The sequence below is a fragment of the Maylandia zebra genome, linkage group LG1 (genome assembly GCF_041146795.1).
Source record: "Maylandia zebra isolate NMK-2024a linkage group LG1, Mzebra_GT3a, whole genome shotgun sequence".
NCBI lineage: Eukaryota > Metazoa > Chordata > Actinopteri > Cichliformes > Cichlidae > Maylandia > Maylandia zebra.
In genome coordinates this window covers 12629760-12652866 of record NC_135167.1, presented here as the reverse complement: position 1 = coordinate 12652866, position 23107 = coordinate 12629760, and the positions used below count along the sequence as shown (strand labels likewise).

At 39.3% G+C, this 23107-nt stretch overlaps 3 protein-coding genes across 6 annotated transcripts in view; all 3 read right to left on the bottom strand.

The window, feature by feature from the left end:
* Positions 1-593: 593 nt before the first annotated feature.
* On the bottom strand, positions 594-6219 carry wdr76 (WD repeat domain 76). Of its 2 annotated transcripts, XM_004539584.5 has the most exons (15): positions 6019-6218; positions 5710-5820; positions 5537-5626; positions 5280-5372; positions 4955-5013; positions 4500-4617; positions 4252-4353; positions 3993-4033; positions 3700-3853; positions 3310-3468; positions 3118-3233; positions 2908-3006; positions 2624-2776; positions 2481-2534; positions 594-2378 (listed from the first exon to the last, which is right to left on the bottom strand). In XM_004539584.5, the coding sequence occupies exons 1-15, from the start codon at positions 6061-6063 to the stop codon at positions 2123-2125; spliced, it is 1650 nt and encodes a 549-aa protein (XP_004539641.3). In that variant the 5' UTR covers positions 6064-6218; the 3' UTR covers positions 594-2122. The 2 variants fall into 2 exon arrangements, with proteins under 2 accessions (XP_004539641.3, XP_004539642.3); XM_004539585.5 differs by lacking the exon at positions 2624-2776 and having other exon boundaries at positions 6019-6219.
* A 151-nt stretch (positions 6220-6370) lies between these two features.
* On the bottom strand, positions 6371-11147 carry LOC101475779 (pro-cathepsin H). Of its 3 annotated transcripts, none has more exons than XR_013096128.1 (12): positions 11034-11147; positions 10129-10160; positions 9882-9987; positions 9548-9618; positions 9343-9447; positions 8552-8638; positions 8396-8451; positions 8194-8275; positions 8035-8103; positions 7633-7739; positions 7071-7213; positions 6371-6985 (listed from the first exon to the last, which is right to left on the bottom strand). XR_013096128.1 is itself a non-coding variant. In XM_004539587.3 (12 exons), exons 1-12 carry the CDS (start codon positions 11107-11109, stop codon positions 6916-6918), a joined length of 990 nt encoding a protein of 329 aa, XP_004539644.1. In that variant the 5' UTR covers positions 11110-11147; the 3' UTR covers positions 6371-6915. The 3 variants fall into 3 exon arrangements, 2 of the variants coding, with proteins under 2 accessions (XP_004539644.1, XP_004539645.1); XM_004539587.3 differs by having other exon boundaries at positions 7071-7199; XM_004539588.4 differs by having other exon boundaries at positions 7071-7199; positions 10129-10157.
* A 148-nt stretch (positions 11148-11295) lies between these two features.
* LOC101475482 (ras-specific guanine nucleotide-releasing factor 1) overlaps positions 11296-23107 on the bottom strand; it is a 31572-nt gene continuing 19760 nt past the window's right edge. The window contains exons 15-27 of the mRNA XM_004539586.4: positions 20191-20564; positions 19671-19787; positions 17818-17988; positions 17363-17469; positions 17110-17222; positions 16587-16647; positions 16381-16487; positions 16084-16168; positions 15788-15985; positions 14562-14641; positions 14369-14486; positions 14172-14240; positions 11296-13042 (exon numbers count right to left, since the gene is read on the bottom strand). Coding sequence (XP_004539643.2) covers positions 12950-13042; positions 14172-14240; positions 14369-14486; positions 14562-14641; positions 15788-15985; positions 16084-16168; positions 16381-16487; positions 16587-16647; positions 17110-17222; positions 17363-17469; positions 17818-17988; positions 19671-19787; positions 20191-20564 — 1693 coding nt within the window. The 3' untranslated portion in view covers positions 11296-12949. The remainder of the gene's footprint in view (positions 13043-14171; positions 14241-14368; positions 14487-14561; positions 14642-15787; positions 15986-16083; positions 16169-16380; positions 16488-16586; positions 16648-17109; positions 17223-17362; positions 17470-17817; positions 17989-19670; positions 19788-20190; positions 20565-23107) is intronic.

Sequence of the window (23107 nt, the reverse complement as noted above, 5' to 3'; positions counted from 1 at the left end):
CAGGTATATTTTTAAATAATTTAAACAGCATTAGTAGCATTTTTAAACTGCCTGAACCTTTCCTTGTGCAATGTAGTTCACTGGCACGGTGACCAAGGGGTAAAAGTTCCACTAATAAGCAACTCTTGTTTTCAGTTTAATGAATAATGTAAACAAGGCCTCAGACATGGCCTTACTGTAAGCTTCCTTCCTGTACCATGGCCCTGCACATGGAAATGTCTCTGTAAGCATGTGTCCTGCATTTATTACCTCCAAACAAGACTGCTTATTTCCAATCACTGAAGGAGGACTCGTGTAATCTATTTATGAATAAATATCATCTATTCTTGACAACTGGGAGCTAGTCTGGCTACAAGTTCAATTCTGAAGTCACAGAAGCAGTAAATAAAAGCATTTAGTGTGAAATTCAGTCAACAGTGCAACCCAGATCAGCACCATGTGGAGTTTTTCATTGCATCCCTGCTTGAAAACAGTAAAGTGTGGTCAATCCTCTCTCATTCTCACACATGCACACACACACCTTATTTTACCAGCTTCAGGTGATAATGATGCTGTCACTACTGGTGAGATTCACAGCATTCATGTGTACAGTATTTTGTAATAAAATGTCTATTTATTATGTTTACTTTACAAATGAGAAAACAAAGGAGATTAACACATAACAGGCATTTCCAAAAGCACTTTCACTGACAGAGAGACTCAGTGCAGAAATGACATTTACATCACATAAACCTTACATAAAATAATAAACCATGAATTTTTCGAATTGGACTCTTATGTTAAAGAAAATCCAAATAAACTCCAAATATCAAAATAAACCAGTTTACACACTGACCTACTGTAACTTGTGGCAATATATGACATTAAGTTTCTCTGTCACTAGTTGTGTCAAAACTGGTTGTGATCATGGAAGTGTACCTGTCAACAACAATAGATGAACAGTTGGTTAGTCGTTACCCTGCCAAATAAACATGACACACATGATAAATCTGTCAGAGTAAAAGGTTTCAGAGGAGAAAATGGATATTTGAAGACACTAAGAACAGTCAGGAGGCACTAATAGAACGCAGGTCTACATGTGCCAGAGAGCAGCCACACAAGCTTTAAACTGAGCTTGTATGACTACTCTCTGAATACTGCCCATGGAAAAGAAAAACAATTAAGGTCTTGCAGCGGCAGCACCCTGCTGTGTGCATGCTTCTTTGCAAGTCTGACAGTTTTAAGAAACACTGGGTAGAATAAGTGAAAGAAGAAGAAAAAAAAAAAAAAAAAAAAGGCAGCCATATGAGGAAAATGTGTCTGACATCCACCAAGGACACAATTGCAAACACAGGAGTGGGTTCAAAACAGGCTTATCCTGGAGTTAAGGCTTCATGTCATTTGAGAAGTTGAGCTCATTCAGTCTTCATGAAACTGAAGCATCGACTTACAGTAGGTTGGAGAAAAGAATACATTTGTTTCCTACACTTTACTGAATAAGATTAATGCAAAGATTTAGTGAGACAATCATGTGGCAGATATCCAGTGTGCAGTATAATGTCTGGATGGGGAAAAATTAACAGTAAAACTGAGATGAGCCAAGCTGCTTTAAACTGACAACAGCAACTTAAAACAACACATTAAACAGTGCAACACAGCATGTTGAGTCAAAGTGGATACAACAGTAGAAGACCACATCCAGTTCCATTCCAAATTTCAGTTGGCATGAAAGTTTTAACTGGAACAAATCTAAATATTATAAGGTGTAAAATGAGAGGAAGCACAAGATAATCCCTTTGTTTAAATCTAATGTAGCTATAAATGTGTATTTTGTGAGCAGTGAGGAAGAAAATTCTGCTACTTTGCTAATGATCCTGCATTGCCTCACTGCAACATGTCTAAGAATATGACTCACAATTTGATATGATTCATTTCACTGCTTCAGGTGTGTTACTTTGCTTTAGTATAAGAATAGTAATGTATTTAAAGCTCTAGTGAGATACAGAATGAAGATGCTATATTGGAAGACTTGTCTAGTTAGAAGTTGATAGGCTGAAAATCCAGATTGTTACCAAACTGTGTCCCTGCTACCTTGATGAACCGAACCAAGACCGGCTGATCAGACATTTTTTTGGTCTTCAATTTAGTCAGAAAAGACGTGAAGGCGTCCCGACGCATTTCCACCCAGCAAGGCATTCCTTGTAGGATGGAAAGCAGTGACAGAGAGGACTGTGCTGAGATTCTCACTGTCCATGAAGGAATGTTGGAGTTGACCGCTTTCATGGAACACCTGCACCCTCCTAGGCTTCATCATGCTCCCCACCACGAAGCAGTCTTCCAGTTTGGGGTCCCACGCAGCTGATAGTTTGGTCAGCCAGCGACCTGTTTGCATGTCATGTCTGCCAATTTAGATTGAGAAGGCATGTTGAAAGTACACGTTATTAACACAGAGATGACTTAAAAGAACAGGAAAAGTTTAAAGTTCAATTTAGTGGATGTACCTGATGGTTGTCAGCAAGGGAGATTTAGTAGTCAGTGTAGATGTGTCATATATCCTGTTAAAATAAATAAAGAAAAAAGGACATTGTGTTGGAACTGAAAAAAATTAAGCATATACAGCATGTCAGTGATCCATCAGCTTCACCTTATATTGTTATCCATACAGGAAGTAAGAACCCTGTTTCCAGTACAAGGGGAGAAATAAGCACTGGATATGCTTAAAGAGTGGCCATGCAGCTGGGACACTGCCTGGCTTTTGGTCTTCTTCAGATTTCGACTGTCATAAATACTAACTACCCTGCCAAAAAAAAAAACCACACACACACACAAAAAAACAAACAAAAAAAAACAAAGCATACACTTAAAATTTAAAGACAGATTCACATAAGAGATGTGTAAACATTATAAAAAAATTTAAAAAGCCCATACTTGCTTTCAGCCACCACAAAGTACTGCTTCTGTAAAGGGTGGACGTTAACACAACGCAATGTCTTGGGGTCCAGTGTGTGGAGGGATTCATGGGAGTTTCTGCAGATGAAATAACATACTTATAAAAATGTTTGAGTGCAACATTAAAGTTGTTTAAAAGAAAAGAAAATGTACTACTTTCATTACTTTAAGACTATGTCATTATCTCACCCTGGGGTGCGCCTGTCAACAATGGCAACCTCTCCATACCAGTTCCCGACCACTAGTGTCGAACAGTCATGTGACATGAAGTCAAACGTTTTCAGGCCATCTTCAATATCATACACCTAGAAAACGGACAACCTTTTTTATTCGTGGATCACAACGTAACCAGATTGAACTAAACTAATGAAGGTATCTTACATCATCAAAAACAGCCTTCTCTACGTCCATGCAGCGAAGGGATCCATCGTAGCTGAGGCTCAGCAGTTGTGTGGGATGAGACTTGGAGAATGCCATGCAGCCCACTGGACGGGTGTGGGGCTCAAAGAGCAGGACACCATCCTCACCCCAGTCACCACCCTAGAAGAGCATACACATGCAGTAAATCAGTGGTTGGAATTCATTTAAAATAAAGATTTTCAGAGCGAAAAAAACCAAAAAACAAACCTGAATTCAAACATGAAGCAGGCCAATTAGCCTGAGGAGAACACTTGTGAATTTTTGCAGCCTGACATGAAGCTTTACTGTTGAGACACTTTCTACCATCTAGTGGTCAAGAACTAATGCATAGTTAAGGCAAAGAAAACTCACCAACTTCCAGAGTCCCACTTTCCCCCACTTGTCGCCCGCAGCCAGCAACAGGCTGCTGGTGCAGGGGTGGAAGGTTGCAGAGAAGATGCGATCCTTCACCACTTTGGCCACTTTGTCCTCATTTACCGTCATATTCTTCAGAGACGAACGGTACCTGTGTTCAGACATCAGTGCACTTGTTTGTTCATCTGTTTCTCAGGTTCTTCCAAAACATCTGACCCTCAGTACATCAAGAGTCACTTTTTGTAAACTGTGCAGTAATCTTACATCCAAATAAAAATATTAAATCTTACCCTTTTAGGTCAAGCTGTATCTTTTTATCTACTTTTACATCCTGTGAAAAGAAAAGCATTTTCATGACTTCCCAATCGAATAAGAACAGTTACTACAGTGGATATGCATAAGAAATTATGCTTGTGGCTAATATGGGCAGTATAAAGTATTCACATTTAAGTAGGAAAGAAGGGGGGCAACATGTTAAACTGAGTGAGATTGTAAATAAATATTGTATAGGAAAAAAAAGGGAAAATATCATAGAAAGCTGACTCTTACCTCAGAACAGAGCTCAAGAAGTTGTGGAGGCAGCTTGCTTCCTTCTTCCACATTCACTGGATCCATGGGCAAAGGGCCAGAGGGCTTCTTTGCTGGTGAAGACTTGAAAGCAAGTAAACAACTATAATGAGTAACATACCCAGAGAGGAAGAACGAGAAAAAAAAAAAGCTAAAGACACTTAAGATGCAGCAGTGGAGCTGTGTGAACTGACACATTACAGATGCATTATTAGACTATATGTTGGCACCTGTTCATAAATAAGTGTCCCTCTCGGTTCAGGAGGAAGCTCCAGGATCTCTGCTTCTTTTTTTTGGAGTCGCAGTGATTTGCGAGGTGGCACGACTTCTTTTACAGCAGCATGTGCCCTGCAATCAAAGAAATTTAACATTACAGGAGGCCCAAAAAGATATGTTTCCTATTTTAACATGACACAGGGTCAGGATGAATTCAAACCGTTTTTCCAAACATAAAACTTTCATAAAAGTTACTTTTTTCTTGTACCTAAGGACGTTGAGTTGACAAGTCTAGTCTTATTTCCTGAGCTTCAAAAAGTTCAGTCTCAAAAACAAATACAAAGTATATTATAGGAGCACTGTGATGTTCCACAGAATACATGGGAGGGGAAAAACCATGTTGTTCTCATAATTTCTGCACCACTGTGGTTTTCCACAGTATCACGATGCCTGATTACTCCGACTGTACCGTGTGAGACCTCTCTGTGATGGTTTTGGTCGAGTAAGCTGCTTGAACTCCTCAGTGGCCTTTAAACAAAAGAAAACAATAATTGATACTCTGATAATCCAGACAAATGACAGAATCACAGATATGGTCCTTTTCATAAGGATTTATTTCTCACTCAGTCTACCTGGGTTAATCACACCAGTAAATATGGCTTGTAGCTGGTCTAAATATCTACTGTTGCTGGTCGAATTTAAACTTTATGTTGATGGTGCTGATAGTGATAGGTTTAGGTCCATGAAAGATTTGCAATGCAGATGATAAAGGGCAGATTTAGTCAATAATATACCTGGAATAAGTTGATAGAAGACAGAAAAGCTTGGTTCTGTCTGATGTTCTCCAGGCGCTCCAGTTCATAGGCAGAAAGTCTCCCATACCCTTCCTGTTACACAAAGATACAGCACTGACACACTGCAAGAAAATTGCCGATTTCAAGTCATTAGAAGTTCCTTAAACTACCATGAGCTGGATGACTGAGAACCTGCACAGACACCTTTCTGTCAGTCACAAAGTCGAATTCAAACTGTGCCAAGTTTCCATACTCACAGGTGCATGCTCCACGTCACTGTTTTCAGCATCCTCCTCATCTTTTGGTTGCTTATTCTGACTACCATTTTCAGCGACAGCTTTTGTTTTCTATCAAGAAATTACGACAGAATTAACAAATCGTCAAGTTTTAAAATGACTGTTCGACCCCATCACTGTGAACGAGCTCTCACCCTTTTTTTCTTGGGAGTTTCATGTTCGGGAGAGTACTGGAGGCGCTTAGGTGCAAAACCGTTTCTAGATGATCGTCGCACTGTCGCCTCGAGATTCTCAGGGGTCATTTCCTACAAGGTGTCCCTCGTTAACATTTTAGTCAGAGACATTAAGGCACTCATTCAACTTTCTCACCGAAGATTTAGCGAACTCACAACACACCTCCACTTAAAACTGTGCTTCTTGATGCTAATGCTATGAGGTCGCTGCCTAAAACAGGGAGGATAAGTTTAAAAACAGGAAACCACATTAAAACAAAACTACTGTACCTTCACAAGCACAACAGCTTCGCGCTTTGTTCGGAGAGTCGCCATTTTGGTTCATTTACGACGACAGGTACGAGTATTTGTTTGAGAGAAGCGAGACGTGAGCACCTCACAAGTGACAACTATTACGGTCATGATAATTACAAGGGGGCGCAATTGGCGCCACATGCCGCAAATGTTTTGTAACTGGTCCTCCCCTTCTGTTGTGAAACAGAATCCTGGCACCTGATTGGTTTATATTTTTACGTCACGAGAAGAAAGGTTTAGGTCCCTCCCGCCAACAACCAAGCTGGCCTCAGCTTCTGCTGGGATGATGTCGCCATCTTATGGCAGGATAGGGGAATAGCAGTGAGAGGAAAGTCATGGTTATTTATTCACAAATTGGTTAACGTTTAACAAACAAACTGCCAACGTTTGTCAGTGGATAAAACAGAAAATCTATATATATATGAGAGAAACACACATTACATTAACTTTTTTATTTGCAAAGTATACAGAAATAGATTAAATAGATAATCAAAAACCTAAAATATGATTAATTGTCCTGATTTTGGGCCTCATAAGATTCTCAACAAATGTTCTATAATCAACAATGGTGCATAAAAATAAATGCTGCTGTAAAATCAACATGTAATCTTTATTTGTTTAGTTTGGCATGTAATTTGCAAAGGCCTGCAGGGTCTTGAGTTGAAATATGTGGCCTGTATTGTTTCCATGGAGCACTCAAAATTTTAATGTCTCAGTTTTAATAAAAAAAACATAATAAGGTGTTTAGAAATTAAACTTCCAGAAAACATGTTAGAAACCCTAAGTTGACATCAGGCCTTTAGGCTGAATAAAATACATTTCGATACACACATGCTCAAGAGTTTCCACTTTGTTGCCCTTTTATTCAGATGCTTAAGGTAGCGGGTAAGAAGAGCAGGCAGCCAGTCCACACATGTTTTTTCCACGCTCAATCAAAAAATATCTGATGAAATAAAAAGGAGAGATATCAGCAATTCTTGCAAGCTGTTACAAGTCATAAAGCTCGGATACACACAGACTATATTTACCCATCCTTTCCCCAGGCTGTGCCCCAAGAGTTCTTCACAATCCAATACGGCACGTCGTTCTTCTCAGTGCCATACCCCACCGCCAGGACTGCATGATTCACTTTGTCTGTTGTGTTCTTACACTGGGTGCTAAATAGACAAAACTAGATCAATAGAGCACATGTCTTTTGAAGGTTGAGTGGGCAGATTGTCTCTTTCAATATTATATTACATCCTACATTTGCAAAATATGTGGTGTAGCTGACTTATATGCATAACATATAAAATATTTTAATCTTTTCAAGCTAGTACTATGACAGTCATCATAGAGACACTTCTTTATACACAGTCCTCCATTTGTAGTTTTCAGAGGCTTAAAAACAATTGTTTTATACTTCTTTGCAAATGATTTTATCCAAATAGTAAAAATATGTTGTTTGTCTGTCTAAATTAGTGTATAAGTAACAGAAACAAAGTGGGGCTAGTATATTCTGGTCTGCTCTTAAAATCCCAGACCAGCTCTACTTCTTGAATAGTAGTATGTGCATAAGCGCTTGTTGAGTTATCAAGGTCCTGATCTCACCTGGAGTAAACACCTTCTTTGTAGTGCTTAAAATCAGCTGTAACGTCAAAGCCAAAGGTGACAGGGTTGAGCCGGGCCACTGCATCGACCATGGCCTTTTCATCATACTGTGAATGGGCATACACAAATTATAACATGTACCTGAGCAGGTCGATGTATGAGGAGTTCCCTATTTACTATAAAACAGTTGCTTTTTTTAATAGTACAAATTAAACTTCCAGAAAACATGCTTCAGACAAACTGCTTCAGATTATTTAAAACAGTTACTCTATTTCCCCCAACAAGTAACAACAAAGACACATTTTACTGTATTGATCTGTTATTTTGTTAACCAGCATATGCAAAGGCACATTTATTGTACAATTTCATCCACAGTGCAATTTTATTTGTTCACACACTCACACTCGTTATATTGACAACATCTCGGACAAACGCAGCTGCAAGTGAAGGCTCAAAATGGCATTTTCCCTCCTAAAACAGGAAAGATGAAACTTTTTTTATTGTATATTTTATCATATGTAAAATATAAATAAATGAAGATTTTACTCTCAAAAATAATACAAAGGCTTTGTAGGGATAATCCTCCTCTCTCATGAGACCTTTGCTGTATTTGATGTACTCGAATGCCTGACTGGGGAGCCCACTGCAATAAACCACACAGCTTTTGATTGGTTGAAATTCTATACTTACATTATTATGCTGTTTCTATAACATAAAATGTCCCACATGTTATAGTTACAGGCCAGACAAACATGATTCCTACCCAAAGCATCCATAGTTGCTAAAATTTCTGGAACAGTCCAGCAGCTGCTGCTCCGACTAAAACAGAGATAAATAAAGAGCGTTCATCATATATACTCAGAAACAGTGGATACTTTTCTTCTGCCAGCTATATTTGTGTATAATACTAAACTCTTACCAATTGTATTAGTTTCCCAGTAGCAATAGCATTCACTGACTCCAGACAGCCAGTGGTGGAGAAGGTCCAACAGCTGCCACAAAAACCCTAAAGATACAAACACGACACAACTCAAGCAACTGATAATGCAGTTATGTTAAAGAGGCACTTCACAAATATTTAAATGCTTACCATGATAATTTTTGGTGCTGTAAAATGTAAATGAAAACAGAAGGAACCATCTGTAAATCAAACTCTCTATTTGGAATATTTAATAATATCATATATTACAGAATATATTCTCTCAGAGGTTGTGACTGAGGTATGTTGTTTAAAAAAATTTGCACATGTAGAAAACATATATCTTTATTTGTTTCTCACTTATCACTTTAGTCATGAAATGTGTCCCATCACATGTTTCTCATAGAATATAACTGTAAAAATGAAAGTCAAAAAAGGGTAAATATTATAACTTACATGCAATAACTTAAATGCAAAGTTGTTTATGTTGAAGCAAAAAGAAATGTCGAAATTTTTTTCCTCTCCTTTCATTACATAAAAAAATCTGACACTGTGTATTTGTTCGGAAAGGTGCTACATGTTTAAGGTTTAGCAAAATATTTCTGGAGATTAAACACAAGACATAATGTTTTTAGTAAAGCATGGTTTGTGCTTCAATGCAACTCAAAGAAAGCATGATAAAATACAGGCTTTGTACGACTTTGTAAATATTGTACTTTGCACAATATTTCTTTAACAAAAGGAGAATATGGCTATAAAGGCTTTAAGAGCTATAGAACGTATCAGGATACCTGATTCTTCACAGGAGTCACAAAGTCGCCCTTCATCCTCCAGTCTACAAACTCAGGATAAGGACCTGTCCTTTTGACATGACTGCCTTTAGTGACTGAGCAAGTCTAAAAGATGCGAAAAATCAAAAGATTTTAAAGGAAATAAAAGACAAACTCTGTACATAAGCACCTGTTGTGTGAAGCGTTATAAAATTAGGTAATTTACCGAAGGTTGCGTGAAAAGGTAGAATTTCTTGAATTCCTCAAATGTCATGTCTGAGAATTGGTTCAGACCCACTAGATTAAAACATGAAGAGCAGGGTGAGAACTGGATGATAATTTTTATAACATTCTATAGCAGTAAATGTTTTTATTTATTTGTTCTTCATTCTTTGAGGAACATTTGCAGCATTTTGTTGAATCTATGGCAACAAGAACGAATGTTGTTCTGAAGGCCAAAGGAGATCCAACCTGGTACTAGTAAAGTGTACCCAATAAAATATCCAGTGAGTGTATATTGCGTATTTTAAGGCAGAAATTGGAGCAGAACTATACTGTACTTGTGAAGGAGTGATTCCCAGCATTGTGCTGATCAACTGTCCTCTTATTTTGAGTGAACACATGGAGTCTGTGGTGATATTCCTCAGTGCCATAAACTTTGTTGTGCTGCACAAAACCCCCACATAAAAACAGACATAATGAAACAAAGGAAAGAAAATTTTAACTATGTTTAACTATATACAAAAAACCCCCCAAAAGCATCAGAATATAAAGGTCAAAATCTCATTAGTTTAAAAATGCACATACCTCTGAAATCCACTGCTTGAAAGCATATTCTTCTAATGGGAAAGAAAAATTTTAGTGGATTAAGTAACACATAAAATGGACCTGTTATGCTTTTCTTGATTTCTAACAGACAAAGGCTGTTGGAAATATTAACATCAGAGGTGTATGTACAAGTAACCCTTATGAGCCAAAAGCTTAGGCTTTATCCTCATCTCAACACTCTTCTAATCTTACATGAACATCATTCAAATCATTAGCATCATTGGATCTGTATGATCTCTGTGTTAGCGAGAGCAGAAATCCCTAATATGATCATCTCAGGCAAATATCTCTGGCCCCACCCAGCTGCTGTTTAAAAAAATCCCCTGTCTAAAACAGCAGGTTTTAGAGGATCAACTACTTACTGGGCTACACTGAGGACCAGCAGGAAAACTACAATCTGAATCATGCACAACTACCCAAGTAGAATTAAAATCTGGTTACCAAGTACTATGCCTAAGTACAAATTTTAAGCACGTTATCCATTCCTCATGAACACATCAGCAAACTGTCGTTTTCATTCGACAGCTGTAATTTCACATAAATTGAGCACAAAACATTTAGAGTGCTCATATGAAATATGCTTTCATAAACCTTTTAGAAAAATGGAAAATAGTATTAGCTTCATCTCTTCAGTGAAAAGTAGCAAAATTAAACTTATCCCACAAAAAATGGAGACGTTGGTTTCTGCATGACTGCTTTTACAGTATGTTACTGATCATTTTGTTAACAGGATCCAAGGACTGTTAACAAAATGCTTCACCCTTTTCTCTGCCTTTTCAATTTCAAGCAACTGAATTTCAATTCTAGCAACTGCTGCTGCTGAAAGAAATGTCAAGTTTTAAAATAAACAACAATAAACTGCTGAGAACCTGGCAAACACTTACCTTTGACTGAAATTAAAGGTGATAAATGGACAAAGCTAAAAATGGCAGTAATAAACCACACAACAGTCAGAGCCATACTCTCCACAGCAGATTACAGCAAGCTTTAAGGGCATCACATGACTTGACTTATTTTTATGACTGCTTAAGAGCCCCTACTACTGAAACCCCCCTTTGAATTTCCCCCAGCAAAGCAACAGTCGTAAAGGTTATGGTCCAGTGCACCCAGTTCAGAACATAGTGTTAAAACAAACAGTGCAGCCTGTGAGACACTTCTCCCCCTGAGAAAGAATAGATTTATTAACAAGAGGTAATCAGGAAAGAATACACTTTTATACAAAACTGGAAATACTACTCAAGCTTTTGAAATAGACTGAAAGATAATTCTCATATCACTGGGTATTGCTCACTGCAAACATTTGATGTGCCTGTTAGAGAGTAAAGATTCATGTGCAAGGGTGGGGTTTAAATACAGTACACATACGGTTCTAGGTATAGATTCCATTTGAACACGTCAAAGTGGTACATGCCTGCCACTTAAGCTTTAGATGTTTTTCTATACAAAGCCTGTAAAAAATACATATAAATATTTCAAGAAGAAGCACAATATTACTACTGTATAGTTCCTGCTAACACATTGGAATAGACAGGATACAGAATGTGTTACACTTATAAGTTGTTTTCAACATTTGTTTTAAAGTATCATACACAGAAAAGTTATTACAGAGTTGAACGATCATAAGGATAACACATTTCGAGGGATATGTTTTTTTTTTAACACATTGCACGTTAGGAAATGCATCAGACTGCCTGTACACAGTACTGTACACAGTAAATATTTCTGCTTTATCGGCAAATCGTAGAACAAAATAGTTTACATACTTTTGTGGAATATAATCCATTTCATGATTAAGGCAAAACCATAATGCACTGGCCAAAGAGGATTAACCATAACAACTATGCTATCACTGTCTGAGTGTAAAAGCTGGGAATTTAACTTCCTGAAGTGGCTCAATCTTGGTTACATCTGCTACATACATTGCCTGGTGCTTATACTGTATATACATCATGTTGCCCACCAGGGGAATTATGTGATAGTAAGCAAAGCATAAAAACCCATCTCTCCAAACAAAGAAACAAACAAGCTTATCAGCCAATCGGCAGGTGTCAGGTTGACTCCAGCACTTTCAAATCTCTTGTTACTCTGTGGCTACATAAAAACATCAGAGCACATGATTCAGCTTCATCCGCTGCAGCGGTCTCACTTTTCCTCCCTCTCTAAGGTGGGACAAGATGGACTGAAAGAGGAAAAATGTTATCCAGATTTGATAGTCTGATGGTTTTAATCATTAAGATTTTCATAAGATCAAATCCTATTTTTGATATTATTACTTGCCTGAATTTTGTTGCAGTAGCATTTTAATATATTTACATTCAGCAAGTCCCTCGTGATCATTGCAAATATTGTTATCAGCCTTGTTCAGTTCAAATCAAACAATAAAATCCTCAAGAATCACACAGATTTATATGGAAACTTGTTTAAAAATAACTCCAGTTGTGTTCGGTCCTCTCTTGATTTGGGGGAGTTAATCTTTATGTGGTAAATGTGAACGTTTCTTGCGAATGAGAACCATTTGGTGGTGCACGTTCCCTTTAGGATATGGCTAAACGAATTTAAAAAATAACTTAATGTTAACATGATATTTAAGACAATAAATAACATATAAATACTCTGTAACTATAGAAATAAACCTCTCTGGACTTACACTCAGTCTCTAATAACGAATATACACGAGTCCGTGGGGAGTATATACTAAAAGGGCACTGCCTACTCTGTCTAATACAAATAATAGTAAATATACATTTTGATATATTGTTTATGTACACTCAATATGAAAGCAGAGTGAGAGAGATCATCTTCATGATGAAGTTTTGGGCTCGATTCTCAGGGATGCTTCATACAGGCTCTCCTCATCCAGCACATTACTGCGGTCGAGCAAGTACTTTGTCACCTAAAAAAAATAATAATAATAAGGAAGACACAGAGAGGGCGGGTTATTCACAGTTTATCCAAGGTTTCCTTTTCTTTACACATTTTTCTTTACACATTTAAAGCAGGAAATGTTGTGTGAGAGCGAGTTCTTTTAAAACAATAGCTGCACTGGTCAGAAAGTACGCTGGTTACTGTGGCACAAATCCAGGCTATAGTCACTTTCTATTATAAATGTTGCATTCTCAGGATTCACTAAAATGTGTCTGCAAGTGTACAGGTTTCACTAATTTTCATCGTTTTATCTTATTTTCAGTTGAAAGGCACGTGTAAGATGGCCAAATCAGATCGGACTCATCATGATAGTAGATGGTACGCACAGCTGCCCACAGAGCAAGAAGATGACTGCTGTTTGAACAGTTTGGAAAAACATGCAGTCATGAGGCTTTGTCTGAATTGGTGTAGTAATGATTACACAGAACATTGGCTGGAACATCAGCTCGTTGAAAGGAAGAAAGTTTCTAGTTTTGATAAGTTTTTTTCAACTTGACACATTAATTAAAAGGCAAAAAAAATTAAATAAGACCAAAGGAAAACTTTCTGACTATGAATAAACTTCGGCTAATCCGAAAGTTGCAGAATTTCAGCAAAGCTGCTCATAGATCATTGCCTGAAAGTCCAGTTTGTCTTTCTTGCACTCGTGTTTCTCTAAAACTAGCTGGATCTTGAGAAAATAGTGATCCTTCAACTTGATTTCCATATCAGTCAAGAAGTAATAAAAAACTTGTTGCACAACTTGTTTCCACTCAGCGTTCTCCCTCAGACTCCTCCTGAAGTTACAGCAATGCTCTCAGTTGACAGTCTCACCTTAGGGCATGACTTCACACTGCACAACCATGTGAATAAAAAAAAAAGGTCTTATCACCAGTGATGGTTCTCCACACAAAATTTGAGTTAGACTGAAACAGGACTTCCAGGAAACGATCTAAAAACAGCAGCAGAGCTAAAGGCACAGAAGCATTGTACGAAGAAAATGGTCTGGCAACAGCCAGTTCCTAGAACGTTTTGAGCACGCCTCATAGAGCAATACTTGACAAATCCAGACAAGAAATAGAAAGCTGCAAAACAATGAAAATGAACAGTAACTTCACCTTTGGTTGATAATCAATCTTGTAAGCTGTTTGCTGAAATTGTCGTATCTCTCTGATAATGTGAGATATCTGCAGAAAATGACAGAAAATCACATAAAAGTCAAACGTGTCCAACCATGAAGAATAAATAGATGAATCACACGCATGTGAAAAACACCTTACACAACAGCACAAGGTTAAAGTTAGATGTTCTGTACCATTCTCATCTTGGAGAAGTTGACAAGGTTGTCTTCAGTGTAGTTGGGTGTTCCCTCCTCAATGAAGGCCAAGTCAGTCAGGTACATTCCCAGGTAGGGGACACATGGGGGGTCACAGCTGAAGACACCAGGCAGGTCAGAGAGCCAGTTAACACAAAACGTTTTTAAAAAAGTAAAAAGTTGGTTTACTTACTTCTTCAGAGCTTCTCTCAGGTTTTTGAATCTGCCTTCTGATGACACCAGCTTCTGTAACTTGTCAATCACAGTCTTTGTCTAGAACATAGATCAGGGGAAAAATGTTACTGTCACAAACTCGAAATTTAATCGGAATCTTTATTAACTGGAGAAGACAATGACAGGATTGTTTGAAATTACCATTAGTAGACTCTCTTAGAGCATCCTGACTTTCATTCATTTTGTTCAACTTAAAAAAAAGTCCTTGTTTCATCAAGGCAACATACTGAAGCTGCTAGAAATGCTGATTGCATTCATGAACTGTGTACATGTTAAGTATCGCTCTATGCATCTCTGACTAATTAGGACGTTTTATTTTATTTATGGTAAATGGCTTGTGTCAGCTTGGTCGAGCGACCATGGAGGAAGACATCCAACGCAAGAACCAAAGAGTCAAGATGACCTTTCAGGAGTATGCAAACTGTCATTCAAAACACCTTCCACATCACCATCCTACAGCCTTTTTGACCGAATGGAACAGACAGATTTAAATAACCTCACAGAATATTCCACTAATTGGACTGAACCATTCTGCTTTTACACTCAGGACTCTAGAAGATACCACTAGTTTAAAACATTTACAACTCGCCCCACATAAAAAAAACCCCACCAATAATCAAATTATGATAAATAAATGAATAAATAAATTGCCATGCCCTATACTCGTGCCTTACTCTCCTTCTCCAACCAATAATTGTTATTCCCAGGGCACAATTTTCCCCCCTCACAACACTGGAACCAGGAAGCAGCAGACTTGTGACGTTCTAGCTGACGACTATCATTTATACTCGCTAACATGCATATTATTTAACCAACAGAATTTGTGTGCCTGTGTACTTCAATGTACTATAAGCATGACAATTGGAAATATAACAAGAGAAAATGTCAGTTAAAATATTTATTCTATGGAGGTAATCACAGCTTTTTTCTTACCTTTTTCTGTGTAAGTACTTTTTATCTAACAGTCATACACATTCATACTCTGATGGATGCATGGGAGAGCAACTTGGGGTTAATATCTTGCCCAAGGATATTTGGTACGCCGACCAATAATCAAATTATGAATAAATAAATGAATAAATAAGCAGCCAGGGATCGTACCACCAACCTTCCAATTAATAGATGACCTGCTCACCCTCCAGAGGCACACCAATTATGAAAGGTCATATGAAAAATTTCTAATACCTGCTTGGAAACTTTGAGCCAGGTCTTCTTGAGGCGAAAGATGGAGCTGCGATTGAGAGACGATGTGATCTCCAGCACAGCATTGTAGTTGTGGAGGCAGCGGCCGATGTCGGCCACTGCCACCCATTTCTCAATCACGGCCACCCGCATGTTGACATCATCCCATTGCAGGATCTCTGTGGCAATCTTGTTACTGATCTAGCAAGAAAAGAAACAAATACACATTGATAATATCTACAAATGTTCCGTATCTTGCCCTAAGATATCTATCTAAATATCTTTAGATCAATACTTACATCATTAAAATGCTTGGTAGTTGTCATTATGTATGGAGTTCTCTCATTCTTGTCGTTCTTCATCCAGCCCTGACCGAAGAACTCCCTGTACAAAACAAAATGTTTACACAGAATGAACAAACACATCACGCGAAAAGATATTTCAACATTTCACGTGTGTCCTTCTCTCTATCCTCCCACTCTAACCTCTACAATTTTTATCTGTTTACCTTTGTTTGTGTTCTTGTATACACACCTGAGTGTGTGACTGTATGCGTGTGCACTGTATGTGTGTGCACTGTATGTCTGTGTACTTACTCATATGGGATGGCCTTGAAGACCAGGTGATCCAGCAGTGTGAGTTGCTCAGCTATCTCCAAGGCTGAATGGCTCTCGAATGGTTCAGTCTTAGAGTCCTCCATGGCCTGACCACAACAACAAGCAGAAAAAAGCATTACCACAACTAAAGTATAGAAAAAGAAGGGTTTTATTCTGAAAAGGCTTTTTTTGTGGTCTTTTCTCACCATTTGTGTGATCTCTTCGAGGGTGACCTGGTTGTCTCCAGGATCCTCCTGGGTTAGAGTTCTACACCAAAGAAGACATAACTGTTATATGATCTTTGATACATGTTTTTTTCCAAACAATTCTATAACATTGATATAAAAACCCCACTTAAGGAGCTATTAATTTCTCGTTTTTATTCCTTTTTAGTTTGGCTTCATAATATTTTGCACAAATACTTTATAGGGACAGGTGTTTTAGATAGCTCCTGTTTTGTGATGTTGCACCCATTTAAAAGTCTAGTCTGTGTTTCACAGAGGAACAGATAATACTTCTGGGGCTGACGCTCAGTAAAACAAAGTTGAAAATTTAGGCCGAGTTCTGGGCTGATGGATTGTGTCTCCGGTTCCTGTTGTTACTACAGAAAACAAGTTTTTGTCTTGACAAATCCACTTGCAGAAAGCTTTTTTTTCCACTGGGTGCTCACAAACAGTTGTGTCATACATGACTGTAAGAGCAATCAAGCAATGATAACGGAAAACCAACCTGATAATGTTGGCAGCTGCCTTTCTTTCCTGTGTAAGCAGCTCTGGGTCATGCATCACCTCCTCCAGGAAGCCAATTACTCGCATCTTCAACTCTGTGTTCAGCTCAAAGTCCTGAGGATCCACAAATGAACAACCACAGTGTCATTACTGAAGTGTTATGAGCTTTTTTGTTGTTGTTTTTTTATCCTGTGAGGGCACAGAAAGACAGAACCAAACAAGAAAAAGAAAAAAGAAAGAAAAGGGGACTGCACCTGCGAATGTTTGGAGACCCAGTGACGCAGCACATTCAGGACTCGGTTTGTGGCAGCTCTTCTGATAACAAACTCTTTGTCCCCATTTCTCTGGTCTGTAGGGAAACCTGGAATAAAAAGTGAACTCCTAAAGCACAAACTTGTGTTATATACCATCAATATTTTATGATCTTTCTTTTAAAATCACCAGGGGGCTCCTATTATTGTCTGACTTGTCTGGGTGCACCCTAGTGAGGAAGACACTACCTTGATTATATTGATTAACTGATCTCTGTTAAATCTAAACAATATCTAAACACAAGCATGGATTTATAATCCAGTATGGCTAGATTACTAGATTAGAGACTGTTTCAATGAGTAGGCTCCAGCAGATCATCAGCAGAGAACAAAGGAAGCTTCCAGGTAGCCAACAGGCGTCGCTAGGAGTAAACAGAGGTAGTAGCTCTGTAACTGACCTGTGCTGGCAAGGGACATACGACGATACTTCTCCTTGGTTGGTGTGCCTTCATTGGCACCAGCGGTAGCAATGGCAAAGGCTGAGGCAGCAGAAAGAGCACTCCTGTTGTTGTCCAGCTCCCGGCAAGATGACACCACCATGCCATTGTTGAAGGAAAACAGAGAAAACTCTGCAGACAAGAACGCAAATGAATTTAATTTGAAATCATACTTAGATCAATATTGACATAAAAGAGTTGAAGGGCACCTCCTTTGGAAGACAACCATTACAAAAACACTTTCAGTTTACCTTTCTGAGCTTCTTAAAGATTAGGCTGAAAGGTAATTTGTTTATGCTGTACACACAGTACCGCATGTGCATAATCAAACTAAGTTGTTGACCATCGGAGGGCAACAGAGAGCTAAAACAGACGCAGCACAATGCATCATGCAGCTTGTTGCAGTTACATTGTACACTCCACTGTGTCTGCCTCTCTGCCTCCTTCCTTCACTCCCTCCCTTCCTCCCTGCCCTCCCCCATTCAGCCGGGGGCGGTATAGAAGAACACGCACATCGTTGCCAAGGTACAAGGTTTCCTTCCACCTACTCACACGAGGCACTGGCTTCCCTTGTATCCAGCACCGTGGGAAGAGAACACACTGGGAATGAATTGCGCCTGACTACCTATGGGGTGGATGCTCCTTCTCTGTGTTCTACGGGGAGGGCCACGAGGCTGTGGGTGGTTTTTACCAAGACCTTATTTGGCAATTGCTACGCTTATCATTTCCAGAAAAAAAAGTTTGATATAAATCCGCTGTGGCTATATTTATTTACCTGCTCGTCTCATCTCCGCCTTTAAACACGTCTCACACAACTTGACTGCTGGGTGGTAAAAATATTTCATGCTGACTTTGATTCTGACTTCACATTTTTAAACATTGACAAACCCAAACTATGAAATGGGAAGCAATAATGAAAGCTATTTTAACATTTTGTAACATTTCAACAGTTTCATATCGGTGACACAAGCCAAGAAGAAGCAAAGTTAAGCATTTCATAAGCATTAAAGAAATTATTTTACACACATTTTTCACTGATAGATGAGGAGATTAATTCCACTCTCGTATTCTCTCTACAAAAAATTTTGAAGCTACAGCCAGTGACTTTTAGTTCATTGCAGAATGAGTACAGGCATAGAAACAACAAAAACCTGCCTAAGTGTTGTTTCAAAATTCATGAATTGATAACATCTTCTCACGTTCTTGTGTTTGGCTATTTCTTGGCAGGCATGTAACTCTTTTTTGCAAAGATTACAAAAAGAAGATTAATGTTAAGTTTGCGCACTGTCTCAGCTAAGCCAACCAGCTTCTGGCTATAGCTTTGTTTTTCTTCTGATGAAAATACAAGAGTCAAAACTTTTACATGTTAGAAATGAAGTGCATTTCCATTTTTAGCCCTCCTGACTCTTAAAAAGTCAGGAAATATAACGTCTAATCTGAAACCTGGCCTGTATTACTTCTACTATGTCTCCAGTGCAATTACACTAGGCAAATCCTCCTTTGATTCCATTTTTGTACATTTTATGGAGGATGAAGCATATGAACAGTAGGCCTGTGGATTTTTTTTTCTACTGACATTATGCATTATTATTGATTTTATTTTATCCCTTTTTTTGCCAAGACACTCCACTGTCAGTAACACTATCCAGTAAACTGCTCAAATTTGCCAGCTCGTACAATCTTGCCAGCTCATTTGTCTTTTTAACTGGTGGGTGTGAATATAAAAGTAGATCACCAGACACTCTTCAACAAGCCTCGGACATGCAAGCTTAAACAGCTTCAGCAAGATTTGCAACACAATTAAATTACTCTACCAGAGTTTTTTGCCTTGACGTTCTTGGGCGTTGATGGTGACTTAGGAGGAGACATTTCTGCTTCTGCGTCGTCACTCTGACTTGGGTCTTCATCGCACTCCTCTCTTACAGACAGATCTGAACAGACAGAGTAACTCACCATTGGGGGAAAAAAGCAACACAGAAGAAGACTGCTAGAAATTTACAGTCATAGGAAGCAGTTCACCCCAAAATAGACTTTGTTTAGGCTGGAGTTTATTAGGAGATACTGCTCATACAGATGTTTGCACTCTTTTAAATATAATGGGACCAGTTGCATCTTTTTTTGTGGTGCCCTAAGTGCCAAAAGACCATCAACATTTGACAAAAAAATAAATACAAAAATGAATCACAGGTGATATGGGGTAAACTGTCCCTTTAAGTTTTACAAAACTTGGCTGATCTTTTACTGTTATGTCACAAAGGATAAGGTTTTAAATAGGCTTTTTAAAAAAAAAAAAAAAAAAATTTCTACAATACTCCCTCGGACAGAGGCTCTGACCTTGCTTGTTGGCAACAGACTCTTCAGCTTTGCCTTCAGCTTTGGATTCTCCCTCATCAGGGATTTTGCTGGCCATGGTGCTAGAGATGTAGAGCTTGTTGATGTCGAGGGTGGTCTTACTGAAGGGTGACATGGTGGAGTGCATGCTTGCATAGCCATTGGGAGAACAGCTGAGTGCAGCCAAGTCCAGGGCTTTGCCACCCGTGATGATGGGGATGTTGAGTGAAAGTTTGCGGCGGCGGTTGGGAGAGGATGACTTGGTGATGGAGAGTGGAGGAGGAGAGGAGAACTTGCGGCTGGCACGTGGCGATGTGGGTGGCTCGCCGTAGAGGAGTTTACTGTTCTGACTGCTGGCAAAGAAAAGCTCCAAAGAGCTACAGGAGAGGAAAGGGTGAAAGAGAAGAGAAAAAGGAGGCACGTATGAAAAATGAGGGGTAAAAAGAACATTTTTCACAGCTAAAGAGTAACTTTTTTGAATTTGTGGAGGGGAAAATTCCCACAATCTGACTAGGAACTATAGGAAAGAGGAGAAATGTTAATAAGGGGGGAATGCATGGTGCACTCTGTGTCTGTACACAGAAGCAGTAAGGGAACGCGTTAACCAGAAGGCTCTTTGGGAGCTCCTGACTCTTTTATTTAAGCTACATTGTTTAAGACAGCATCCTCCTTGCACTGAGAGCCACCCCCTCTGAAGGCCTATAAATAGCATGTCAAGTGACAGTGTGGGAGGCACGGGTGCTGCCAACAGCAACCAGCCCAGGGGAGGCCCACAGAGGCATGGAGAGAGAGAGAAAGCCAGATAGTGGGGAAAGTTGGAGAAAGAGATAGAGGTACACCGCAAAAAAACCCAAAAAAAAATAGCAGTGGCAAAAACAGAGATACAGAGAGGGAGGGGGTGAGTCGAGCAACATAGTGGATATGGATTCCACCACAGCAAAGGCTGGTGGCTGAGAGTGGGCGAATGGGAAGCCTCCAGCCCTGTATGGTGTTAGCTGCAGCCATGTTGTGTCTCCTTGCCTAAAATTATAAGAAAAATAAAAGCAGTAATTTAAAGAGATGAGCAAGGAGCATAGATTGGAATGATGAAGGCTGGGAGCATTAAGACAGGAGAGGGGCAGAAGTACAAAAACAGGAGGCAGGAAGAAAATAAAGGCATAAGGCAGAGTCGAGATTCAAGAGAGGAAAGCAAGTAAAGCAGGATAGAAGAAAAACAAGAGAAGATATTTAAGTAAGAGATTAGAGAGGAGTGTGACAAAAAGGAAGAAGGACGAGGAGAGTAGGGTCTGGGTGCAAAACACCACCATCAATATTTAATACCGTAGAGCCGCTGCAGATGATGGGAGAAAGGGAGAGAGGGAGGGAGAAGACGAGGAGAGAACGAGAGGGTGGGGTCCTGCAGCAGAGTAAAGGGTTGCTATGGTGACAGCGCAGCGAAGAGAGGGATGGTCAGACTTCTGGAAAGAAAGATAAAAGTGAGAGAATGTGAAAAAAAAGGGCAGGAAAAAGAAGAGGAGGAGTCAGGAGGAGGTGGGTGGACGCAGGACTCAATTAACTGTGATGGCGGTCAAAAGAAGTCTTGGTGTGACCTCTTGCTTGCCTCCTCCCCAGTCCCTTCTCACCTGGGCAGGATATGATGGGCGACTTACAGGCACTCCACGTGAGAGACTAATTCTGACACTGGGGAAGTCCCGTCTCTTCACTGCACCATTACTGCACTGTTGCTGCATTCTCGCGAAAAAAAAAATTACTGGAAATGTCGAACTTTGTTCATTTTTTGCATTTGTGACAGGGATCGCCCTTGCAGTGAGGTTCTCCTAAGGGTTTAATGTAAAAGGCCCTTTTACCCTGCTAAGTAAGCTGCCCACTTAAATGCTAACAGTGAATGTGGAGAAACAAGAACATAGACACAACTCATGTGAATGTCTTACTTAGAAACAACCTAATCACAGTTTCTGCTACACAAAAGTCGAATTTATCAAACCAGTAAAATAAAGTAAAGTAAGTATCCAGCTAGAGTGTTTTGGTGTGAGTTACCCAGTTCGTTATCTGTAGAGATGTTTTCCTTCTCTTGAATATAATGGAAGAAAATGGAGCTCGCTTTGTGGTGCTCTAAGCACCAAAAACAACATCTGAAAATTTTAGTAGAAATTTCTCATTCCAAGGAAATGAGAACAAAAGAATGTTAATGAGACTGATCTGTGTCATGTACTGATGATGAAGGAAGTATGCATTTACCAATGCTGCGAGGCTCATGCTTGTAACAGTAAACATGTAAACATGTAACAGCGTCTCGCTGGGCTGAGCTGTAACGTTTGCTAGCTGCATTTATACTTTTCAGCACTGATGGTGACTTTACAGATGTATGCTGCCAATACTACTAGGCAAGGGTCCCTCTAGGACTTAGCATCCATGTTTTTTAAAAATAATTCCAAATTGTGATTTTACTGAGCACAGAACACTTTTCAAGGTCACTCTTTTGAGGACGCCAATGTTCACATTTTGGACAGAGAGGACAGATGGTTTTAAAGAGGAGTGAAAGAAGCCATTTATGTCCACTGTGAGCGACCATCTTTGAACAGAGGCGGTGGTTTACGACACCAACTGTCTGCCATCTATAATCCGGTTTTGAGATCCCTTCCCAGACACCTTAACGCCCACTCACACCCTGGGCCAACTGACCTCAGGAAATCGCATGATAAGGTGGGGCCAGGTTTCACAATGAGCTCACCCGAAACCCTGCGTGATTGTGACCCACACCCGTTTTCACACCTTGGCTCATGTGATTAGGTAGAGGATCATCAGGGTGTCCTTTGTCCCTCTTTGGGGGGAAACTCCCACAGGGTTTAAATCTGGGACTCTCCACCATTTGACTCTTAGAACTGAAGAAGTTTCTCGGATGAGAGGTGAAACGTCTTCA